Below are 21,594 nucleotides of genomic sequence, written 5' to 3'. Positions count from 1 at the left end.
GTTGATTTTGATTTGTTTGATTCGTCCGACTCTTGGTTGGTTTGGCTCAGTTGGTGCAACGCACGTCGGGCGAGGGAGGACGAACAATGAACGATTCGGCTCCGAGTCTCTGAATGGAGTTCTCACAAGAATCATTTAATTCTGTCAAAATGATTTATTTCGGCGGGGCGCAAAGTGTAAAACAGTCACATTCAATATGAATTATGCCAAATGCCTGGACCATCTTTTTACCTTGAACTTTTGGAATTTTCGTCCCCGGTAATTATTTTCAGTACGTGAATTGAAGTCACACTCTTTTGATGAGTGACTCCAGACTCCTTCTGAGTCATTCCGAGTCAAGATTTGTTCGGCATGAACGAATCGTTTGCGATGCGCCCAGTTCTATATGTTTCTGACTTTTTTAGTGGGTAAGAGGAAAGCGGTTTAGTGCCGTGGGATTATTTCAAAGTAAGAAGTGTCAGGCCTAGATCGTGAGGTCGGGATGGACTTTGCTTGAGGTTCATCACTAATCATTATTTCAAATCCAGAAATTGAAATCCGAATATTTTGTGCCTTGGCAGGTGACTGGTGGGATTCCGGACCATCCCGTTCCCTTCCTTCCTTCTCCAGAGGACTTCCCGCCGCTCCACGTGCGTGCCCCAGCCTCCCGCCCCCACCCGCCTCACCCCACCCAGCATGGAGCCCACCAAAGTCCAGTCGGAGGGAGGACTCAACGTCACCCTGACCATCCGTCTCCTCATGCACGGAAAGGTAAGAGGGAGGATGGATGGATGGATGGATGGATTGATGGGTGGATGGATGGATGGATGGATGGATGGATGGATTGATGGGTGGATGGATGGATTGATTGATGGGTGGATTGATGGGTGGATGGATGGATTGATTGATGGGTGGATGGATGCATGGATGGGAGCATGGCTGGATGGATGGATTGATGGGTGGATGTATGCATGGATGGATGCATAGATGGATAATTTTCTGAGGGGGGGGTTGTAAAATTGAATTGAATTGACCCTTTTTACACAGTGACGTCAAGAACCAAGTTTTAAAAAAAAGAGTCAAAGCTTTCGTCTCCACAGAGAGATGGGTTATTATGACATGCAACCGTATGAGGCAGCATCAAACTAAGTAATAGCCCAAACTTCAAGCCCATACAATTCATCACTACACCGTCTTTTGTTTTAAAAAATTCAACCATGTCAGGACTGACAGGGCTGTACTCGCGTTTGAGCTTCATGTCACCGCTTTTAATGAAGACTTTTCTGAGAGCGTCCAAGGTTTTTAAGCACTTCTTCTCCCGATTATTTTCTTTTTTCTCACACTGATAAAAAACGGATGAATTATTAAATTAAATATTAAATTAATATTTTCTATTTTTTGCTGCAGGAGGTTGGAAGCATCATTGGAAAGGTACGTCAGTTTCATCACATCACACCCCTTTTCCCTTTAAGATCCATACACAGTATGTTGAGTTGTATATATTAATGGGATTATGTTTCTGGTTTGCTGTTTATTGCCACGTTTATCTTAAATATCTTGTACATTTTTGGTTAAATTATCCTGTATATTGGTATAATTCTGTATATTCCCTACCTTCTAGTTAACTTCTAGGTTTACTGCACGTTGCCAAATTCTCTCTTGTTCCTGCTTAAACGTATGGTATACTTTATTGTTGTCTTGTTTTGGTACTTTTAAGGTTTATATTCATTGTTTATGAACAGGTTGATTGTATATTGCCATATTTTTTCCACTCTCTAGTGGAAAATATATGGTGAGGTTTATTTGACAAATTTCCATAAATTTTTTATATTTTTATTCTCTTGCTTTATTATTATTTTTAATATTATTATTATTATTATTATTACTATTATTATTATTTTGAGTTGATATGACACTGAAATTTCCTCCTGGGATGAATAAAGTAGCTATCGATCTATCTATCTATCTATCTATATCTATCCATCTATCTATCTGTCTATCTATCCATCGATGTATTTATCTATGTATCTTTCTTTCTGCTTCTTTCCAGAAAGGGGAAACGGTGAAAAAGATGCGTGAGGAGGTAGGTTTCAGTTGAAATATAAAATCTGTTATAAATCTGGCTAGATTCAGTCAATTTGGGGGCTCCCTGAAAGTCAACAAGCTTTTGTTGATCATTTAAATCAACTTAAAAACCCAGACACAAGGCTGAAAAAAGGGATATCTAAATGAAAACAATAGCACTGTATCCTCATCCCAAACTTTCTATTATTGTTATCATGGGGTCAGATATGAGGAGCCGGGACAATTTAAAAAAACTGGTGTTATTCTGTCCTGTGGATGTTTCATGTTTAAATATTTCCACAGAGCTCGGCACGAATCAACATCTCTGAGGGAAACTGCCCCGAGAGGATCGTCACCATCACCGGCCCCACGGACGCCATCTTTAAGGCTTTTGCTATGATTGCCTACAAATTTGAAGAGGTATCGGTAAACAGATTTTTTTATTAACGGATTTTATTTGTCATTTGTGTTCGTGGAGATGGACTGGAGAGTTTCACACCTTGTCAACAGTTGCCTTGTGGGGTTTTCATGACGGGACGTCAGGGACGTCAGTGTGAAGGCGACGGGTTCCTCCAAAGACGGCTCGGCCGCCAAACGGGGCTTGGTACATTCGGAAGGAAGGTGCTCGTTGCCAGGTCATTTCAAAAGCCAGTCACGTGAAAACCCCCAGCCGCTTAAGTCAAGCCCCTACCGGTGGAAAGGCGGAAACGCCTGCCAGCCCACGCATCCACCTGCAACTCTATTTGGTCATTGAAGCTGAGTCCAGGTGGGATAAAGGGGAGCTGTCGATCAGGGGTGCGGCCATAGCCCCCCTACCCCAACACCCAGCCTCCCTGTGGATCACTCAGTCGGGCGAGACCCGCCAACGATTCGCCCGTAGCGAACAAATCTTCGAAATGACCCGGGAGTCGCGAGTCACTCCCTTTTGAGGGCCGTTCACTCGTGACTGTGATCGCAGCCCAGCACGTAAGGCCCAACTGGAAAAAAAAAACCCCAATCCTGAACGGAGAGAGCGGGTGAGTCACGCACGCTCCCCAAGCGGAGGCGATGGCTCCTGAACCCATTCTTCCGCAATAAACAACCTCGACAGAACTGAACGATTCACCTGAGAGAATCCATTCACAACTCCTCCGACTCGGTACGCCGACTGCACCAAACAAACAGAGAGTCGGAAAATTAAACTTTATTTTATTTTTTTTATTTTTCTTTACTGAGTCGCTCGTGAAGAGACGAATCTCCAGAAAATAGTGTAAAAACGTTCCTTCCTACGTTGCAAGGTGATTATGATCCCGTCTTCCTGGAATCGGCCGGACTTTCGGCGCCCGTCGTTGCTTGGCACCATTTTCGGGCCGGCGTGCCAGGTGACGCGCGCGGGTCTCAGTCCGTCCGCGCTAACGCGATGGATGACGAAACAACAGGCACATCCTCAAAACCTCGGCGCTCCCGAGCGACCCTGCAAGGGCTTCGCCCAATTACCGAAAGTGCACCAAGATCTTTGGGCATCCTGTGGTCCTGAGCGTAACGAGGACAAGCCGCAGCGTCCTTCACCGAACCTAATGCCGGTGACAGGAATGCCCTTTCCTCTGCTCGGGTTCCGCCGAAATTAATGTTGTGGGCGTTTTTATCCATTTATTTATTTTGTATATATATTTTTTTGGGATGGAACTTTTGAAACTGTGCAGGTTCATTTAAAGGCGTCCTTGAAAACTGGCGACACTTCCTCTGGGGGATCAGAAATGTCTCCTACGTTATCGAAAACAAAACAAATTTGACAGAGCTGACCTCTCATTCATTTATTCAATTACGGACGTTTGTTATTGCGAATAACATTTTTGAATGTACATTTGTGCACGTACGTGGTCTTCCGCTTGAGCACACGGATGATTGGCTGAAGGTGAATTTGATTATTTTTCCCTTCATTGATTTGACCGACCAGCTCTCTGAAGAGCCTCATCTTTGCCGATCTATTAATCATAATAGTATGAGATCAATAATAAAAACATGTTACTGGAGATAGATATTTTTTTGCGGGAGCAGTTACGTAATTCTATATCACAAGCGGTGTGATTCAGTTATAGAATTAGACATCGTAGAATCGATGTACCCCCAACATGGACGAACTGGTGTAAACGATCACAAGCCGCTCAGCCATCCACGTTAAAATGTCATTTTAAGTTTCTGTTTCTTTGCATTTCATCCTCATCCTCCGCCTAGATCAGTGCTGGAGGACATCGTTCCGCTTGACTCAACTCAACTTTGGTACATAATGATGATGTCATAGATCCAGGTCATTTTCCGGGAAAGGACTAATATAAAAATCCATATAATAATATCATATCATATCATATAATATCCAGTCCTTTGAAATGACCTGTGATAAAGTACTTCACGAATAAGTCTGACTTGACTCACGTCACTATCTGGAGCTTTGGACAGACCATCATTTTACCTTACAAAGACAGAAGACATGAAACAACAACAACTAAACAAAACTAAGTTGCAAAGTTTGCATTCACGAAATCCAACTTTCTCCCATCGACGTCTCCATTCATTTACTCGTGGAAAAAACCCCAAAGTCGATCGGTGGCCTGCATTGATAATCTGGGTCTCGCACCAGGCAGAGTTTGCCTGAAAAAGAAAAATGTATTTTTCCGCTTTTTCTTTCTCCCCTCCAGGACATAATCAATTCCATGAGCAACAGCCCAGCGCCGAGTAAGCCCCCCGTCACCCTGCGGCTGGTGGTGCCGGCCAGCCAGTGCGGCTCGCTCATCGGGAAAGGCGGCTCCAAGATAAAAGAGATGAGAGAGGTACGAGGCGTTAGGAAACCGCGAGGGCGATCGACGCCGTGTTTACAACGCGGCGGCATCTGTCTCGCTGCGTGGTTCCCCTTTCCAACTAACAGCGCAACTCGGAATGAGTTCGGCAACGGAGCGGGATTTTCAATACTTGGCGGCATTTCTTCTGACGAACAACTCTTAGATTTACTTTCAAAGGATCTTTATTTACTTTGCATCCTTTGGCGTCTGGACGCTAGGGCTCAACACTCGCGGCGAGGTGTACGGCAAACATAGGCACTTCAAAGTGCTAGAGATATAGGAGCGATGAGCTTGAATCCGCCCGTTGGATAGAAGAGCAGACCCAACCCGACCCAACGCAACCTCACAATAAGCACCAACAGCCTGCACACACCTGAACGGGTGGATGCAGCAGGTAGAACGGCAGGGACAGGCTGCCAAATCTGGCCGACCCATAAAAGGGCGTGGAAGCGCGTGGCGCCGTCAAGTTGTCCGACAGGACAATTTCCGCAAGCCCGCCATCATTTAAAGGAGTGGTGACTTGTGTAACAGTCCGACCTCCGTGACCAAACAATAGGTTTCCTGGAAGCATTTAGAGGATCCTTCCCATAAGAGGGAGGCAAAGCAACTCCCCTGGAGTTAAGTCCACAAATTGGATTATTTCTGCAAAATAATATAATATAATAATAATATAAAATATATAATAGAGACTATTTTGGCAAGATGGCGACATGATCATGTGGAATTAGAGGGAATCCTTAAATATGGCAGAGATTTAAGTGGGCATTATGGGACATTATATCAGATTCTATTTATTTTGGTCCTCTGTTGAAAGTTAATTTGTCTGAATGCATATTGCAAACAATACACAGATTTTAAAGGATCATATTTGATTTTTAACACGTTCACTAGTCAGCACACACATGTGAACAATATGAATTTTAATTTTAAGGTTGGTTTCTCACCACATCATTTGAATTGTCTAAAACCTGGAAATCAGGGACAAATTTGATATTAAAATAAATATTATTATATTAAAAAAAAAATGCTCAGGAGTAATGTACAATGTGTGTAGTAAACGGGCTGAAACTCAATTTATGGTCATAAGATATTTAGAGATTCACATAGATGCAATCACTCTGTCACTATAAACTGTGTGGAGGAAGTACTGCTGGACTGACTTTGTCCAAAATTTCCACATTAGATATATTCATATGGAGATCATGCACCATCTGAGAAAATGACACACACACACACACACACACACACACACACACACACACACACACACACACACACACACACACACACACACACACACACACACACACACACACTCCGAAAGTGCTTCCAACATGACAAATGACTCATGCATATGCAACATCTGCTGTATACGGCGGAATTAACTTGACCCAGTTCACAACCTAATACAGCCTTGTTGTAGCTTTGGGTTTTCATTTTTCTCATGTCAACATTGCCCTCGCACTGTGCTCCAGTCCACAGGAGCCCAGGTCCAGGTGGCGGGGGACATGCTCCCCAATTCCACTGAGCGCGCAGTGACAATCTCCGGGACCCCAGAAGCCATTATCCAGTGTGTCAAACAAATCTGTGTGGTCATGCTGGAGGTAGAGTACAATACGTGTGTGTGTGTGTGTGTGTGTGTGTGCGTGGGTGTGTGTGTGTGTGTGCGTGTGTGTGTTCAGTTTAGGACATATTAGGTGATACAGTATATAAGTATTTCAATCAACAGCCGGAGGCACGAATTGAATGGAAAATAATTTATGACGACGAGAGAAAACATTTTTGTTGTTGACTCTACGACCATTTCACGGGGGGCTGCGGTTGTTTTGGACGATTTAGGTGGAGCTAGGCAGGTCAATCCCCTCTGCAGCCATGCATTGAGCTAACACACTTAGCATGCTTTGTTGCAACAGAATGTCCGCTGTGGACACACAGGGATGAAATTGGTCTTGACCTTCTCGTCTGAACTGGCCATGACGGGCAAAAAGCTTTTTTCCCCAAAACAAAACAAAACAAAAGAAATATGTAGAATTTGTTCAAATGTTCTCTTTTGTGGGACGCTTGAAATCCATGTTGATTAATACATTTAAGTCATTAAGGGCTGGTTTGCTCTGTGTGCATTGTGTTGTAAAACATTGTGACATTCTAGTTTGGGGTTATCAAGTCCGGCCCAGGACACTCAGCCGTTATAGTAACCCTGAGGGACCTTACCGTCTCCTCTCCAGGAATCCTTCATGTATTACATCACTTCTCTCACTGATAGGCCCCTTTCACACCTGGCGTCTGCACCTGGATATCTGATCTGGCAAAGGAGATGCGCATGTTCATGCCAGGTGTAAATGCAATGGGAATGCTACGGCATCGGAACACACCCGGAGGCGGTGTGGCTCGCACCGGGATCAGATCTCCGCCAGGTGCAAATTGTCCACAATGGTCGTGGGGGAAAATCCGCCCACGGGTTGAAAACCTCACCCGACCGGATCGGAACGCGTTTCGATCCTCCCTCGGCAAAGGAAAGCCGAGTCGTGGCCGTCGGGCGGCATCGCTTCCCCGGTGGCCAGTCCACCTCCCGAATTAACGCGGGGCGTAAACGCAAAGGCCCGTGCTGGGAGGTCCTCATCCACATTTAGGTGTCTCGGTACGGATCTAGTTAAACAGCAGGTGGGAAAATAAAGGGGGCCCCGGGCGCGGTCACATCGCGTTCTCGATTCACGGCGCAATCCCGCGTGCGCGCCTTCACCGCCGCCTTTTAACGTCATTTTACCACTCGAGTCGCCAACCGCGTCCCTTTCTTCGCCGTCTCCGAAGACCACCTGGCACGCGGACCTGCTCTGCCTGTTCCTCCCCGGACGCTGCTCAGCGCCGAGGGATTTTGGGTGTGATCAAGATTCAATCGGCGGACACAGTCAGGTGTGGGTTTTGTAGATTTTGTTAAGGGACCACAAGCTGTTTTTTGGCTGATTAACCGGCGACGCCCATGGATTCGTGGCGGTGGTGTTGAAGCGTGATCCCCTCCCCCCCCAAAAAAAAAAAAAAAGGCCCAAATGTCTTCTCGCGCTTATTGTCTAAAATCGTGATGATTATATTCGTATTAGGCCCCATTTGAGCAAGGACGGGCCCCACAGTGGGTTTTCATCCGAGACGGCGTGGGGCTTATTCATATTCGTATTTGTGCAGGAATCAACATTTCTGTCATATCCCCTGAAATCACCGCATTTTAGTCCAGACACCAAAGTGATGAGACGGTGAGGGACCGGCCAGAGGCTGTGGGGAGCGTACAAACTACATTTTTTTTGTCACTGAATGAGATTTTATTTTCCCAGATGCTGCAGATTTGTTGGGGATTGAAAAAAAAACAAAAGAAAAAGATAAACATGCATCCTCTTGGTTTATACTGCCTATACCTTATGATTTAGGTATAATCACCTAAATCCCATGCAGACCACCTCCTGTAAATACTAATGTTTTATTTATTTTAGTTTCCTCCTCTTTTCATCCAACAACATGAATCTTTCATGAGAAATTTCTAAAGTAAAAGTACTTTGTTACTGTACTCATGGGCATTTTCAAGTATCTCTACTTACTTAAGTATATTCAGTTTCGGAGACTTCCGACTTTTACTGCACTACATTTTTAAGCAAATATTTATACTTTTTTTTACTCCACTAAATTTCTAATAGAATAGTGTTATTTTGAATAAAATCTTATTTAGGATTTTTTATTTTACAAATGCAACAATACAAAAAAGAAGAACAGCAAACAAGAACAAGCATTCCCTCCGCCCCCTCCCTGTCCCTGTCCCAATAATCAAATTAAGTGAACGGGGAACTATTATTTTAAAATCTGGATTTATATTCGTGTGTATAAAAATCAAGCCAAAGCGCAGGGGAAAACTCAGGGACTGGATTCCATATCCCTAAATCTGTAAATTCCTATAATATTTGATTGTAGATTATAATAATGATCTGTATGAGCACTGATCTGTAGTAATTTTACTTTTAATACTTTAACTACATTTAATTAGTAATAACTTGAGTAGAAATGTCAAAGTGGTAGTTTTAGTCGAGTCATTTTGTGTTTGGGAGTATTTGTACGTTTACTGAGGATAAAGTTCTGAGGTATTTCTTCCACCACTGGAAATAACCAGATACCAAATCAAATATTTTTTTTAATAGGGCACTTTAAAAAAACAAACAAAAAAAAAATAATAATAAACATGTGTTCTGAGTTTGTTACACAACAGAAAACTGTGTTATTAAGCACCCAACCAATTTTGAATGATTAAAAATATCACTAAGTATATAAAATTAGGTTTCATCGTGAAAAAAAGTTTTTCCACATGTTTTTTAGAAATAACTTTCCAACATAGATGATGTGTTTTGAAATAAAAAACACAGAATTCACTTAACAGGGACTTAAAAAAAATAACATTTAATTTAATTGTAAATAAAAATAAATAATGCAGCACTTGTGTTGCACGATCAAAATTGCAAGGCTGCACTAATTGATGTAATTCATCGGTTCCAGACAGAACAGCAGCTCCATCAGAACAAGCTTCGATCTGATAGTGGCGACTATTAGCCGCGGCGAAAGGTTCAAGTCTTTTTCGAGATCGGGTTCTTGGCGAGTCCCTCGGTAAAATGAGCCGTTCGGTTTTCTGAGGCTTTGACTGTTTCACTCAGTCGGTTTGATGCACGATGAGCGAGAGACAGGAGAGTCGGCTTCGGCTCTGAGTTTGCAAATGGAATGCTCATTTAATTCCGTCAAAATGATTTATTTTGGTGGAATGCAAAGAGTGAATGAGTCACATTCAATATGGATTATGGCGAAAAGCTCAACCTGTTTTGTCAGTGACTCCAGACTCATTTAAAAGTCATTTAAAATATTTGTTTGTGACGACCGAATCGTATCATAATAATAATAACAATAATAAGAACAATAATAATAAGAACAATAATAATAATAACAACGATAACAATAACAATAACAATAATAATAATCACCGTTCTCCACGTTGCTGATGTTTTTAGTGGTTTAGTGCCGTGGAAGAGGAAATGTTGACCAACACGTCAACACCTCACTCTGCTTCTTCTTCCTCCTCTCCCCCCTCTTCCCCCCTCTTCCCCCCTCTTCCTCCTCTGCTTCTCTGTGTTGTTCCCCTTCCTCCCAGTCCCCACCCAAAGGTGCCACCATCCCTTACCGCCCAAAGCCCGCCTCCACCCCGGTCATTTTTTCGGGCGGCCAGGTAAGAGCTGAGCCTGTGGCAGCGAGCACGCCAGCCACCATCAGCCTTTTACTGCAGCAGCAGCAGCCACTGCCTGTTAGTGCACCAGGTTTTACCACTTCACCATCCCACTGCATGGCACCCAACGACAAAACCTGCGGACGGAGGGGGTCTTTTGGGGGGGACCTTTGGGGGGGTCTTTTGGGGCGTAGAGTGGTTGAACGGTGGCGGGGTGGGATCCTAGTTAATGGAGTCGCAGAAACCCCTTAAAACCCATGGGTTGAGATACAAGTAGTCGGGGTAGTCATTTTGAATGGCGCGCATTTGAGCGGAGCTACTTAGCAGGTGTCCATATATCCTAATTCATAATTTAATGGACAACCTCCAGCCAATCAGAATTGAGTATTCTGACTGGCTTTCACGAGAATTCACGCCGGCCCACGGTTTAAATCAAGTTAAGAGTTTTTTTTATAGCCCTTAATCACAGTAGTCTCTTTTTAAGCAACTCTTACAGTATATGGATCATTTTGCTAATAAAGGGACATTGAGCGACACTTTCAGTTTTAAGCAATTAAAATATAACGTTGAAAACATAAAAAAAAAAAAAAAAAAAAGGATTCCAGGGGCCCCATTATAATGGGTTGAACAGCCCATTAAGTTGTCAGGGCAGTCATTTTAAATGACTTATCAGGTGTCCGTAGGTGTCCGTATATCCTTATTTAATGGACACCCTGTGACCAATCAGAATGCAGTATTCACGCAGGTCCATAGCTTAAGCAATTATTATTTATATGGGTCATTTTATTAATAAGGGAACATGTAGGTTCCTTTTGAGCGTTTGAATAATGAAATATTACACTGAAATAGTGCATGCGTGTGTGTTCTTTTTCGCCTTAATACACCATTCGTCATATTTTAATTTTGTTTCAGGATTGATTTCATGCTTTTATTTGTTTTGATTAAATCCATTGAAGACATGAAAAAATAAAACAAATTTTATGAAGATTGATGATAAAAAGTCTCCCTAACGGTTGTATTTTATTTTTTATTTTTTCTCCTCTATCCCTCCAGGCCTACACAATTCAGGGACAATACGCCATACCCCATCCAGATGTGAGTTCCCCCGTTCTCTCGCCAGTAAAATAAATCGTCAAGAGCAATCAATGCACAACATCTCTGACGCTGATTAGTTGCTGACCGTCCCTTCAATTTAGAAATGAATTTGCAAAGTAATATAATCATTAAAGATGTGCAACGAGAACGGGGTCCGCGCGCTCACAAGGCCGCCTGGTTGATCCGGTCGATGGCGGAACGAGGAGTCGTCGTCGGCGGTATTAAAAATAGCCCTTCGACGCGGACACCTCCCCGATTCGGCAAAAGACGATTGCTCTCCATTTATAATTCCGCTTCATCCGTCCGAGTCGGGAGAGCATCTCCAGAGCCGTCCCGTGTCACATCCGTTAATGCAAAGCCGGCCGGTGATTGATGCCATTAGAGCCCGCGGCTGACGTAGCAATTACTCAAGTGAAGGGGTTTGACGTCTTCCGGCCCACGTTTCACAACCTTCATGAGGGCGGCTCCCGAGCGTCCGTCTCACCCTTTTTCCCCGCGCAGGAGGGGTCTCCGCCCCCAAACATGTCTTATACGGGGGGCGGCCAAGGTACGGTCGTGTCACGCCAGGGCTCGGCGAGGTTTTCCAGGTTTTCCAGGTTTTCCGTCTTCCGGGCCGTTGTGCAAATTTGCACAAATGTGCCGTCCGTGTCAACCGGGGGATTAGGTGACAAACATGGAGGACGGGGGCGATCTCGCTCGGGGAGAACACGCTGAGAGGAAGGGACGAGGCACTTGTGTTGTAGAACCAGCTCGTACCGCTGAGTGTTGCCACTTGAGTGGAAACTTAAAAGGACCACGCGGATGTCAAATTGAGTTTTAGCCCCTTTACTAGTCAACGCACGCGTTTTTAATGACCCGGCACTGTGTTCCTGATGATGGGGTCTTTGATTTCTAATAATAACAACACACGACAACGACACGGTTGAAACGACACGGTGAAGGATCTGCCTTAAAATCATATCCTGGTCCTGTTGACAAGGAGAGTAGCTCTGGTTTTGGCTCCTTCATTTTGCTGGAATTTGTTCGTTCCATTTAAGAGGCGGAGGCACCATTGTTTTCACAAGTATAAAATATGGCAAAATGAAGTAACTTGGACAAAAATAAATGGGGGGGCATGCAACTCCACCTGGGGGTGATATTTGAGCGTACATATGCGCACTGACAACCAGGCACTGGCGGGGGGGGGGGGGGGGGGGTCCAGAGCACCTAACCCTTTGCCCCTTGATGTCCATGGTGCCCTTTTAATCAGGTGCTTTTACAGTATTTAATTTTTTTAAGCGTGAATGGGCATCGAGGTAACGGATCTTCTGGGCAAGATATGCATATTCATGAGGAATTGGGGCGCCCGCGATGGCACAGATCCGTGATGTGAACAGTGTGGTCTGCTTCCTTACTGAACGAAACAAAAAAACAGTTACTCAGTCACTGTCCGCCCCCCCCCCCTCCCTTTTGCCTAGAGTGGCAAAATGGCTAGAACCGGGGTTAGTTCCATGCCCCTTTTCTTTTATTACTTTGAGCACCTGCCCCTCTTTAAGTCTCCGCACAGGCCTGCTGACAACCATTCTTAATGAATTATGCGCTTACACTTTGAAAGTATGAGCAAGTTCTCCATCAATACATCATTAACTGTCATGTGCCAGCTGAAACTATTTCACACACGCAGCACACACTGTACCTCTGCTGCACAATGCAACACACAATGTAGTGGTGCTGCACAATGCAACACACAATGTACTGGTGCTGCACAATGCAACACATTGTACTGCTGCTGCACAATGCAACACACAATGTACTGGTGCTGCACAATGCAACACACTGTACTGCTGCTGCACAATGCAAAACGCACTGTACCTCTGCTGCACAATGCAACACATTGTAGTGCTGCTGCACAATGCAACACATTGTAGTGCTGCTGCACAATGCAACGCACGATGTAGTGCTGCTGCACAATGCAACACATGTAGTGATACTGCACAATACAACACACTCTATAGTGATGCTGCACAATGCAAAACACACTGTACTGCTGCTGCCCAATGCAACACATTATACTGCTGCTGCATCATGCAACACACGTAGTGATGCTGCACAATGCAAAACACACTGTACTGCTGCTGCCCAATGCAACACATTATACTGCTGCTGCATCATGCAACACACATAGTGATGCTGCACAATGCAAAACGCACTGTGGTGCTGCTGCACAATGCAACACATTATACTGCTGCTGCACAATGCAACACACGTAGTGCTGCTGCACAATACAACACACACTGTACTGCTGCTGCACAATGGAACACATTGTACTGCTGCTGCACAATGCAAAACGCACTGTAGTGCTTTTGCACAATGCAACACACTGTAGTGCTGCTGCACAATGCAACACATTGTACTGCTGCTACACAATGCAAAACGCACTGTAGTGCTTTTGCACAATGCAACACACTGTAGTGCTGCTGCACAATGCAACACATTGTACTGCTGCTACACAATGCAAAACGCACTGTAGTGCTTTTGCACAATGCAACACACTGTAGTGCTGCACAATTCAACACACACTGTAGTGCTGCACCACAATGCAACACATTTTAGTACTGCACAATTCAACACACACTGTAGTGCTGCTGCACAACAGTAAACCGATTCATTAATTAAACCAGAGGCAGAGTGAGATGTCGTATTAAATAAAATAATATAACATGCAGACACAGCAGTTTAAATGTAGTGTCTGAGAACATGAGAAACCGAGAAGACGACGATTCTTGTAGAAACTCAGCGTTGGCCAGAACTTTCTATGAATCTAAGTAACTCAGAACTTATGGTTTGCTGTTTGTCCTTCTGAGTAAGACCTTGTTTGGAAGATGTGTGTTTCAGTGTGTTTACCTCCACTTCGTATTCCAGAACATCTTAAAAAGGTTTTGAAAATAACAAAACAAGGTCTACCTGACATCTGCCCTTGAAGTCATGATACCCCACTTCGTTGTCACTGAAACAGGAAATTCTGAGTCCTGTTTCCTGCCCTGGGTGTATTGTTTAACAAGATTAACAAAATGAAATGCGACAAAATAAGATTTTATTTTTCAATTAACACTAGCACGATTTATATTCATGATATTTTAAATATTATAAATATTCTAAGAAAATACTTCTCACTCTGACAGATTGGGGAGGCGTCCTAGTCCCTATCGACCAGCAGTAACTTTTTTAGGTATTACAGGTATAGAGGTTAAATATAGGTTTCTCATAAAAAAAAACAATAATAGAGGCAATAAAAAATCTAAAAATGTGAGATATCATCAGGTTGCTGAATACACCACATACACCTGAAACAGACAAAACTAAATAATAATATTAATGATAATAACTTCTGAGCTAAATTAACTAGAGTAACACAAATCCATCACCTCCTTATTACCCCCACAGCCGTCCGTCTCTCTCTCTCGCTCTCTCTCTCTCTCTCTCTCTCTCTCTCTCTCTCTCTGTCTCTTTGTTTGCCTCTCTTACTTTCTTGTCCTCCACCACCGTGTCATTGTGTCCTCTTCCTCCTCCTCCTCCTCCTCCTCCTCCTCCTCCACCTTCACTGTTCTTCCTGTTTCTGGTTTTTTGGTTTTCATTTGGCTTCACCGCTGGGTGTGGCCTGTTTGGTATCAATAACCTCTTAGCTCTCCTGTCCCTCCTAACCCTTCAGCAGTTGACCAAGCTCCACCAGTTGGCTATGCAGCAAACCCCCTTTACCCCCCTCGGACAGACCACCCCTGCTTTCCCTGGTACGTACCCACAATGCCCTGCGGACACTTCCTTCTCCTCCTTCTGTCTCTGTAGTAACCTCCTCCCTCCCTCCCTCTCCCTCTCTCTTTCTTCTTGCTGTCTCTCTCCGTCCTTAACTATGTTGTTTGCACAGCATGACCGCATCGCCCCGGTGTTTTCTTTCCCGTCCTCTTTGCTTTCCTTGTTTTTTGTACATTCATTTCTAACTCTGGGAGAAAGGGCAGCGAGTGGGACCTTTTGAACCCTTTTTTATTTTTTTTGGGGGGAGGGGTTACGTTAATCAAGACGGATGCCTCCATCCGGGGACGGGCTCCGGGCTTTGCGTTCAAGATGACGACCTCGGGGTTCAGTGAGATGGGAGCATCTCACCGTAGCGTAGAAATAAACAAAAAAAACGACCGGGTCGTCCTTGGACGGTTTTGCCTCTGCATGTCAGAATGATATTGTTCTTTTGTTTTGAAATAACTTGAATGGTCTTTGGCATCGGCTTCCTTTTCCCGTCGCTCTTAGGAACGCGGCAATTACCATTTTAAACATGTCGGCGCTGATTTGATGGATCGCGTCTGCGGCCGAGTGCCGCACCCCCTTTACACGTTTGTCTCCTGAGACGTGCATCCGCGTCACACGCCTTCCCGCCCTCCGAGCGACACCCCACACTGGAACCAACTCAATCGGAACCCAAAGCACGCCGCTTCCCATTCATTTCCCGCTATGAACGTTGCAGGGCAGACGACAACACTCAGAAAAGTACATCTCTTGGTGTTCAAGAGAGCAATTTCTCGTTCTGCTTTGGAGATGTTAAAATATGCTGTTTGTGAGACGTTATTTCACACACCCTTGTAAAATATTCCATCACCAAGCGATCGATTCTGCTGTAAACACCCAGGAAAGTACGCCTCTTCGTGTTCAAGTGAGCCAATTTCTTGTTCTGCTTTGGATCTGTTTTTATTAGACCTGTAAATATTCCGTCACCGAGCCATTCCTCTCGGAATGAGCGTCTCGGTCCCTTTTCGCCGGCTTTACACCGAATCCGACAAGCGCCGACAACAAACAGGAGGTCCATTCATTCCTACGGGGAGTCGGACTCCCCATGCCAAAAAGCTGTGATGCGCTGCGATAGTCTCCGCCCCTCTGCGATAAGCTCCGCCTCCTCTCCTCGAGACGTCCGCGTCCGACCGAAGCTCAGGGATGTGTTCAAATTTTCTACCAGAAGAACGAGCGGAAGTTACGTCGGTCACGGGATATTTTTTATCGGAATTGGACACAAAACCACGTAAATAGGTTACATATAATATTTGTAATCTATTTACGTTGTTTTGTGTTCAATTCCAAACCAACATTAACCTTAATAACATAATTATTTAATATTATTAAATAATTATGTTATTAAGGTTGATGTTGGATGTCACCATATCAACACTCTATATTTATTTATTTATTCGCACCTTTGCAAACATATTATAACTATATAACTGTTATTTATGAACACGTAAATGTCCAGCTGGGTAAACTACTTGCTGTTCGTTGTTCTGGAAAAAAACAAGCTCTCCCATTTTCCACGACATACTGTATTTTCGAAGGTCGCTCGGGGGAACCGAGCGACTGTTGGATGCGTTTTTCAGATGGGGCGTGGAGCCGGGCTTTCGAGTTTCATGAAAATGTAGGTTGAATGTAAACGCATATGCTCTCAATCCTTGTCCCCTGTGTTTGATTCCCGGGACCCCGCCTCAGGTCTGGATGCGAGTCCCCAGGCCAGCACTCATGAACTCACCATTCCCAACGACGTGAGTGAAGCCGCGCACACTCTGCGGCGTTTCTTGGGGGGGTTACAAGTCAAATGGCTAAAAATGTTGCGTCTTTTTCCATCATCACCATCACGGCTTAATTAGAGAGGACGGGCGTGCTAGACTCAAATGGCTAAAAATGACTTGATCAGTTATTGGTCATAGATAGATCGATAGATCGATTGTAATTCATTTTTGGTGAATCTAAGACTTCAAACTGCCAAAGTTTCAAAGTTTGAAAGTAAAGAATTGTCCATTAAAGCCTCTGATTGTATATTAGAGCGCTGTCAACTCCTATTCACACACCCTGCAGCAGCACAGCTGACCACAGGACGTTATTAATTAATTGCACCTCATCCTCCTGAACGATTACATTTCATAAGCCACCGATTCTGCCCGGCGCTCAAACGCAAAATACCCGGAAAAAGGGGGCCATTAAGTCTCTCTCTCTCTCTCTCTCTCTCTCTCTCTCTCTCTCTCTCTCCCTCCCTCCCCCTCTCTCTCTCTCTCTCTCTCTCTCCCTCTCCCTCCCCCTCCCCCTCTCCCTCTCCCTCTCTCTCTCTCCTTCTTTGTGTCCCAGCTAATAGGCTGCATCATCGGCCGCCAGGGAACCAAAATAAATGAGATTCGGCAGATGTCCGGGGCGCAGATCAAGATCGCTAACGCCATGGAGGGCTCGTCGGAGCGGCAGATCACCATCACCGGGACGCCAGCCAACATCAGCCTGGCCCAGTACCTCATCAACGCCAGGTGATAATAATAAAAGTGATAATAATACAATTATTATTATTATTAATAATAATAATAATAATAATATATTTATGAATCACAGAACTTCACAGAATGAAAAACAAACAAAATCGAAATATAATGCAGCCAGTAAGAAATCACCATTAGAAAAATATCATATAATATAGAAACCCCTTGAATAACGCAAGGTTTCTAAAAGTTACTGTGTCAAAGATAATAAAAGTGCATTCATAAGTAAGGTGTAAAGTAAGGGATTTTCTTAGTTTCCGAGTACTGTGGTTTTTGTTGTTTGTTTTTCACCATTGATTCCGCCGTAGTGAGCCTTGCTGTGACTCACCGGCTGACGTCCACAGTATCGGTGTCGGTGACAGATTAATCAGATTTACCCGCCAGACGATAACAATTTAATTCAGTTCAGTTGAGTTTCCTCCGCGGGTCCTTCTGTCGCTGCTTCTGCTGCTTCTGCTGCTTCTGCTGCTGCTGCTTCTGCTGCTGCTGCGAGTGCCATTTCAGTTTGAGTAAAGAATAAATAACCAGACGTAAGCCTTTAAAAGCCTCCAAATCCAACCCTCTATGGCTTCACACCAAATCCGACATCAATCATCAAACGGGAAGTCCATTCATTCCTGGAGAGTCTGGCGATTCAGCACAGGAAAAGCTGTGACGCAACGCGACAAGCTCCGCCTTATCTGTGATAAGCCCCGCCCCCTCCCTTATCTGTAGCAGGGTTCTCAGACCACAGGCTCGCGAGACAATTATTTAATGCGGCCTGTTACATGTTCATAATATATTTTTAAACCTGGTCGCAAATGTATTTTACAATCGCACCGTTTAATTAATCCACACAATTTTACTTCACTTCTTCTTCGGAATGTAAAACAGAATGAAGTAACGTTTATTTTATGATTACTTTTCTTTTTTTATAACAGACGTATTATTATGGAATTCACTAATACAGTTTAAAAAATAGTTCATTTTTCCATTGATGTTCAATGTGGCTCCCATTAACCTTGAATTGGAGACCCCTGTTTTATAATAAACATAAAATTATACAAGGAAGAAATTCTTAATTTTACTCAATAAGTGATCAGTAATTATTGCCCCACCCTCACACTATTTTGTCCTGCACTGGGCGTTGGGGAGGCAACACTCGCAAGTGATTCATTCGCCGTGAATGAATCCAAACTAACAACTCAGGAATCGGGAGTTTCTCTGCAATCTGCAAAATAAATCTGATGAGGGCGTGTCACCACGTAGTTAATGCAACGTGCCGCTGATATGCAGAGTGATATGCAGAGCTTGAGGCTGCTCCAGCCCCACCCTGACATTAATCGCACGCTGTGTTCTGTTTTGTTTTTCTGCTTTTTCACCAAAATAATCTGTTTCAAAGTAGTTATTGACATGAGGTAAGAGGACAGACACCACACACACACCACACCACATCAGCCACAACATTAAAACCAATGACAGGTGAAGTGAATAACATTGATCACCTGGTTCCAGTGGCACCTGTCAAGGGGTGGGATGTATGAGGCAGCAAGTGAACAGTCAGTTCTTGAAGTTGATGTGTTGGAAGCAGGAAAAATGGTCAAGCGTAAGGATCTGAGCCACTTTGACAAGGGCCACATTGTGATGGCTAGAGCTGGGTCAGAGCATCTCCAAAACCACAGGTCTTGTGGGGTGTTCCCGGTATGTAGTGGTTAGTACCTACCAAAAGTGGTCCAAGGAAGGACAACTGGTGAACCGGTGACAGGGTCATGGGCGCCCAAGGTTCATTGATGGACAAGAGGAGTGAAGTCTAGTGCTGTGAAGTCATGCTGACCCCTGTGCACCACTGAAAGCTCCTACAATGGACACGTGAGCGTCAGAACTGGACCAAGGAGCGATGGAAGAAGGTGGCCTGGTCTGATGAATCACCTTTTCTTCTACATCATGTGGATGGGAGGGGTTAGGGTCCGATCCTTGGGGGCCCCACCTCACAACTTCCAGGACTTAAAGGATCTGCTGCTGACGTCTTGGTGCCAGATACCACAGGACACCTTCAGAGGTCTTGTGGAGTCCATGCCTCCACGGGTCACAGCTGGTTTGATGGCACAAGGGGGAGATACAAAATATGTGGTTATTTATTAGTGGTGGTTTTAATGTTGTGGCTGATCGGTAGATGTGCTTGACAAGGGTATTTCAATTCTAACTTACTTTGTCATCTATTTCTCAAACAATATGGGGAGGGCTAAGCCCATTTATAGCAGCTTCCCCTGGATAACAGTTTGCTAATAAATATGAATTTGTCGATTTTCTCCATTTCACTTTTTCTCTTTTATGTCTCCCTCTGTGTTCTTCCCTTGCAATGAAACCTTTAATTTCTTATCAACACAGACGGCAAACAATGCTTTTTTTTTTTTGGCCAGCGGCTCAGGGGGGTGGAAATTGAATTCCATAGATGTCCATCGGCATCCTACACCTCAAAGCCAACCTGTTTTTTTCGGGGCACGAGGGAAGAGCGAAGCCGCGTGTTGAGGCTTTTTCATGCAGACTGAGGGAGGCGGATGGAGGTAAAAAACTAACGGATGTTGCTCTCCCCCCCCCCCCCACCGGCAGGTTCAGGGACGTGGCCGCCATGTGGAACGACCCGTCGTCCATGACAACGTCCTGAGGCGGCCCGGGACCCCAAAACTCCGGCCGCGTTGGCGCCAAACTTCAAAGACGCGATGGTCACGCGTGACCGTTTTGACCCCTCCCTTTCTCCCTTTCCCGTGTGCTCTTTGCAGCACTTGACTCACCCGCTGGCGTTCTGCATCGAGGTGGAAGCTGCGATGTACAGTCAAGCATAAGCTAAACTAAAAAACGGAAAAACCTTTTTTTATTTATCGTTCTTCTACCAGGTGTGTTTGTTCAAAATCTTAAATGTTATTATCTAATGCATGCCCGATTTCTAAGCATATTATTATTGTTGTATTTTATTTTTTACTCCACTCTGTCGTGTGCTAGATTTAAAATGGCTTTGCCTGCCGCAGGACGTCCCCGCCACTGAGCCTCGAGTCTTGAAAACTGATCCATAAAAAAGGGGGAGATGTATAAAAAATAATGAAAGGAAAAAGCGACGTTTGTATTAACTGACACATTGCTTTTGGGAGTAAGAGTGATGCGATGGCGGAGAGATACTGTACAGATGTTTGTGTCAAGATCTCCACCCGTCAGTCTGCCCACATTTCGGGGACACCAGAAGGTCAGACCATATTATGTTTTGACAGCACAATATTCTTGAGAAGGTTTTACGTTCCCTGTGTCTCCCCTCATTCTCCTCCTCCTTTCTTTCCTAAATTGTTCTAGGCTGACATCTGATGTCACTGCAACGGGTTCTATTTAATTTTGACAAACAATCCCGAGGCACGGCGCCACTTTCCTGTGTATCACTAAAAAAAATGTCACAAACCCATAGAATTGTGCTTATTATCTTATTATTATTAATTATTATTATTATTATTATTATTAATAATAATAATTATTATTATTATTTAAGTAATTTCCCCCTGGGATTATTAAAGTATTTCTGATTCTGATTATTATTATTATTATTATGACCTTCTAATAGTTAGTGATGCAAGAATCGCAAACGATTCGGTCGTAGCGAGCAACAACAAATCTTGGAAATGACTTGGGAGTCACGAATCACGCCGGCAAAAGAGTTGGCGAGCGAGTGAATGTTAGAAAATAATTACTGAGGACTAACATCTAAACAAAACCTCAAGTCTGAACGAAATCAACAGACTTTCGAAAAAAAACATTTTTAAGACTCTTCACCCTTCGTGACGCGTCAAGAACCGAATCTCAAGAAAGAGTCAAACTGCTCAATCAATGCTAATAATAATAATAATAATAATAATTTTCGGAATAAAGTCCAATTTTCACTATTGCTTTAACCCCTCTGCCTCCCCCGTCTCCCCTTTGCCTTCCCCATCTCCCCCTTTCTTCCTTCAACTGTTCTATTATGACATCTGACGTCACTGTAATGGGCTCTATGTAATTTCGTCCCAGTGCATTTTTCTTTATTATATTTATTTATTTTTCCTCCCTTTCTGTATCTGACTGTACTGAC

At 44.0% G+C, this 21,594-nt stretch overlaps 1 protein-coding gene across 5 annotated transcripts; it reads left to right on the top strand.

Annotated features, from left to right (window-relative positions):
• Positions 1–675: 675 nt before the first annotated feature.
• Positions 676–20,151, top strand: LOC307244152 (poly(rC)-binding protein 3; the record flags this gene model as incomplete). Of its 5 annotated transcripts, none has more annotated exons than XM_080019211.1 (12): positions 676–750; positions 1,387–1,410; positions 2,030–2,062; positions 2,347–2,463; positions 4,719–4,850; positions 6,335–6,463; positions 10,030–10,104; positions 11,155–11,196; positions 14,885–14,963; positions 16,696–16,748; positions 17,329–17,498; positions 20,097–20,151. In XM_080019211.1, the coding sequence occupies 12 exons, from the start codon at positions 676–678 to the stop codon at positions 20,149–20,151; spliced, it is 984 nt and encodes a 327-aa protein (XP_079875337.1). The 5 variants fall into 5 exon arrangements, with proteins under 5 accessions (XP_079875337.1, XP_079875336.1, XP_079875335.1 ...); XM_080019210.1 differs by having other exon boundaries at positions 10,030–10,179; positions 14,888–14,963; XM_080019209.1 differs by having other exon boundaries at positions 10,030–10,179.
• Between the last annotated feature and the right edge of the window lie 1,443 nt (positions 20,152–21,594).

The sequence above is a fragment of the Zeus faber genome (genome assembly GCF_960531495.2).
Source record: "Zeus faber genome assembly, chromosome: 18".
In the NCBI taxonomy this organism is placed as follows: domain Eukaryota; kingdom Metazoa; phylum Chordata; class Actinopteri; order Zeiformes; family Zeidae; genus Zeus; species Zeus faber.
Note: the sequence above shows the minus strand (reverse complement) of the source record. Positions and strands in the feature narration are given on the sequence as shown.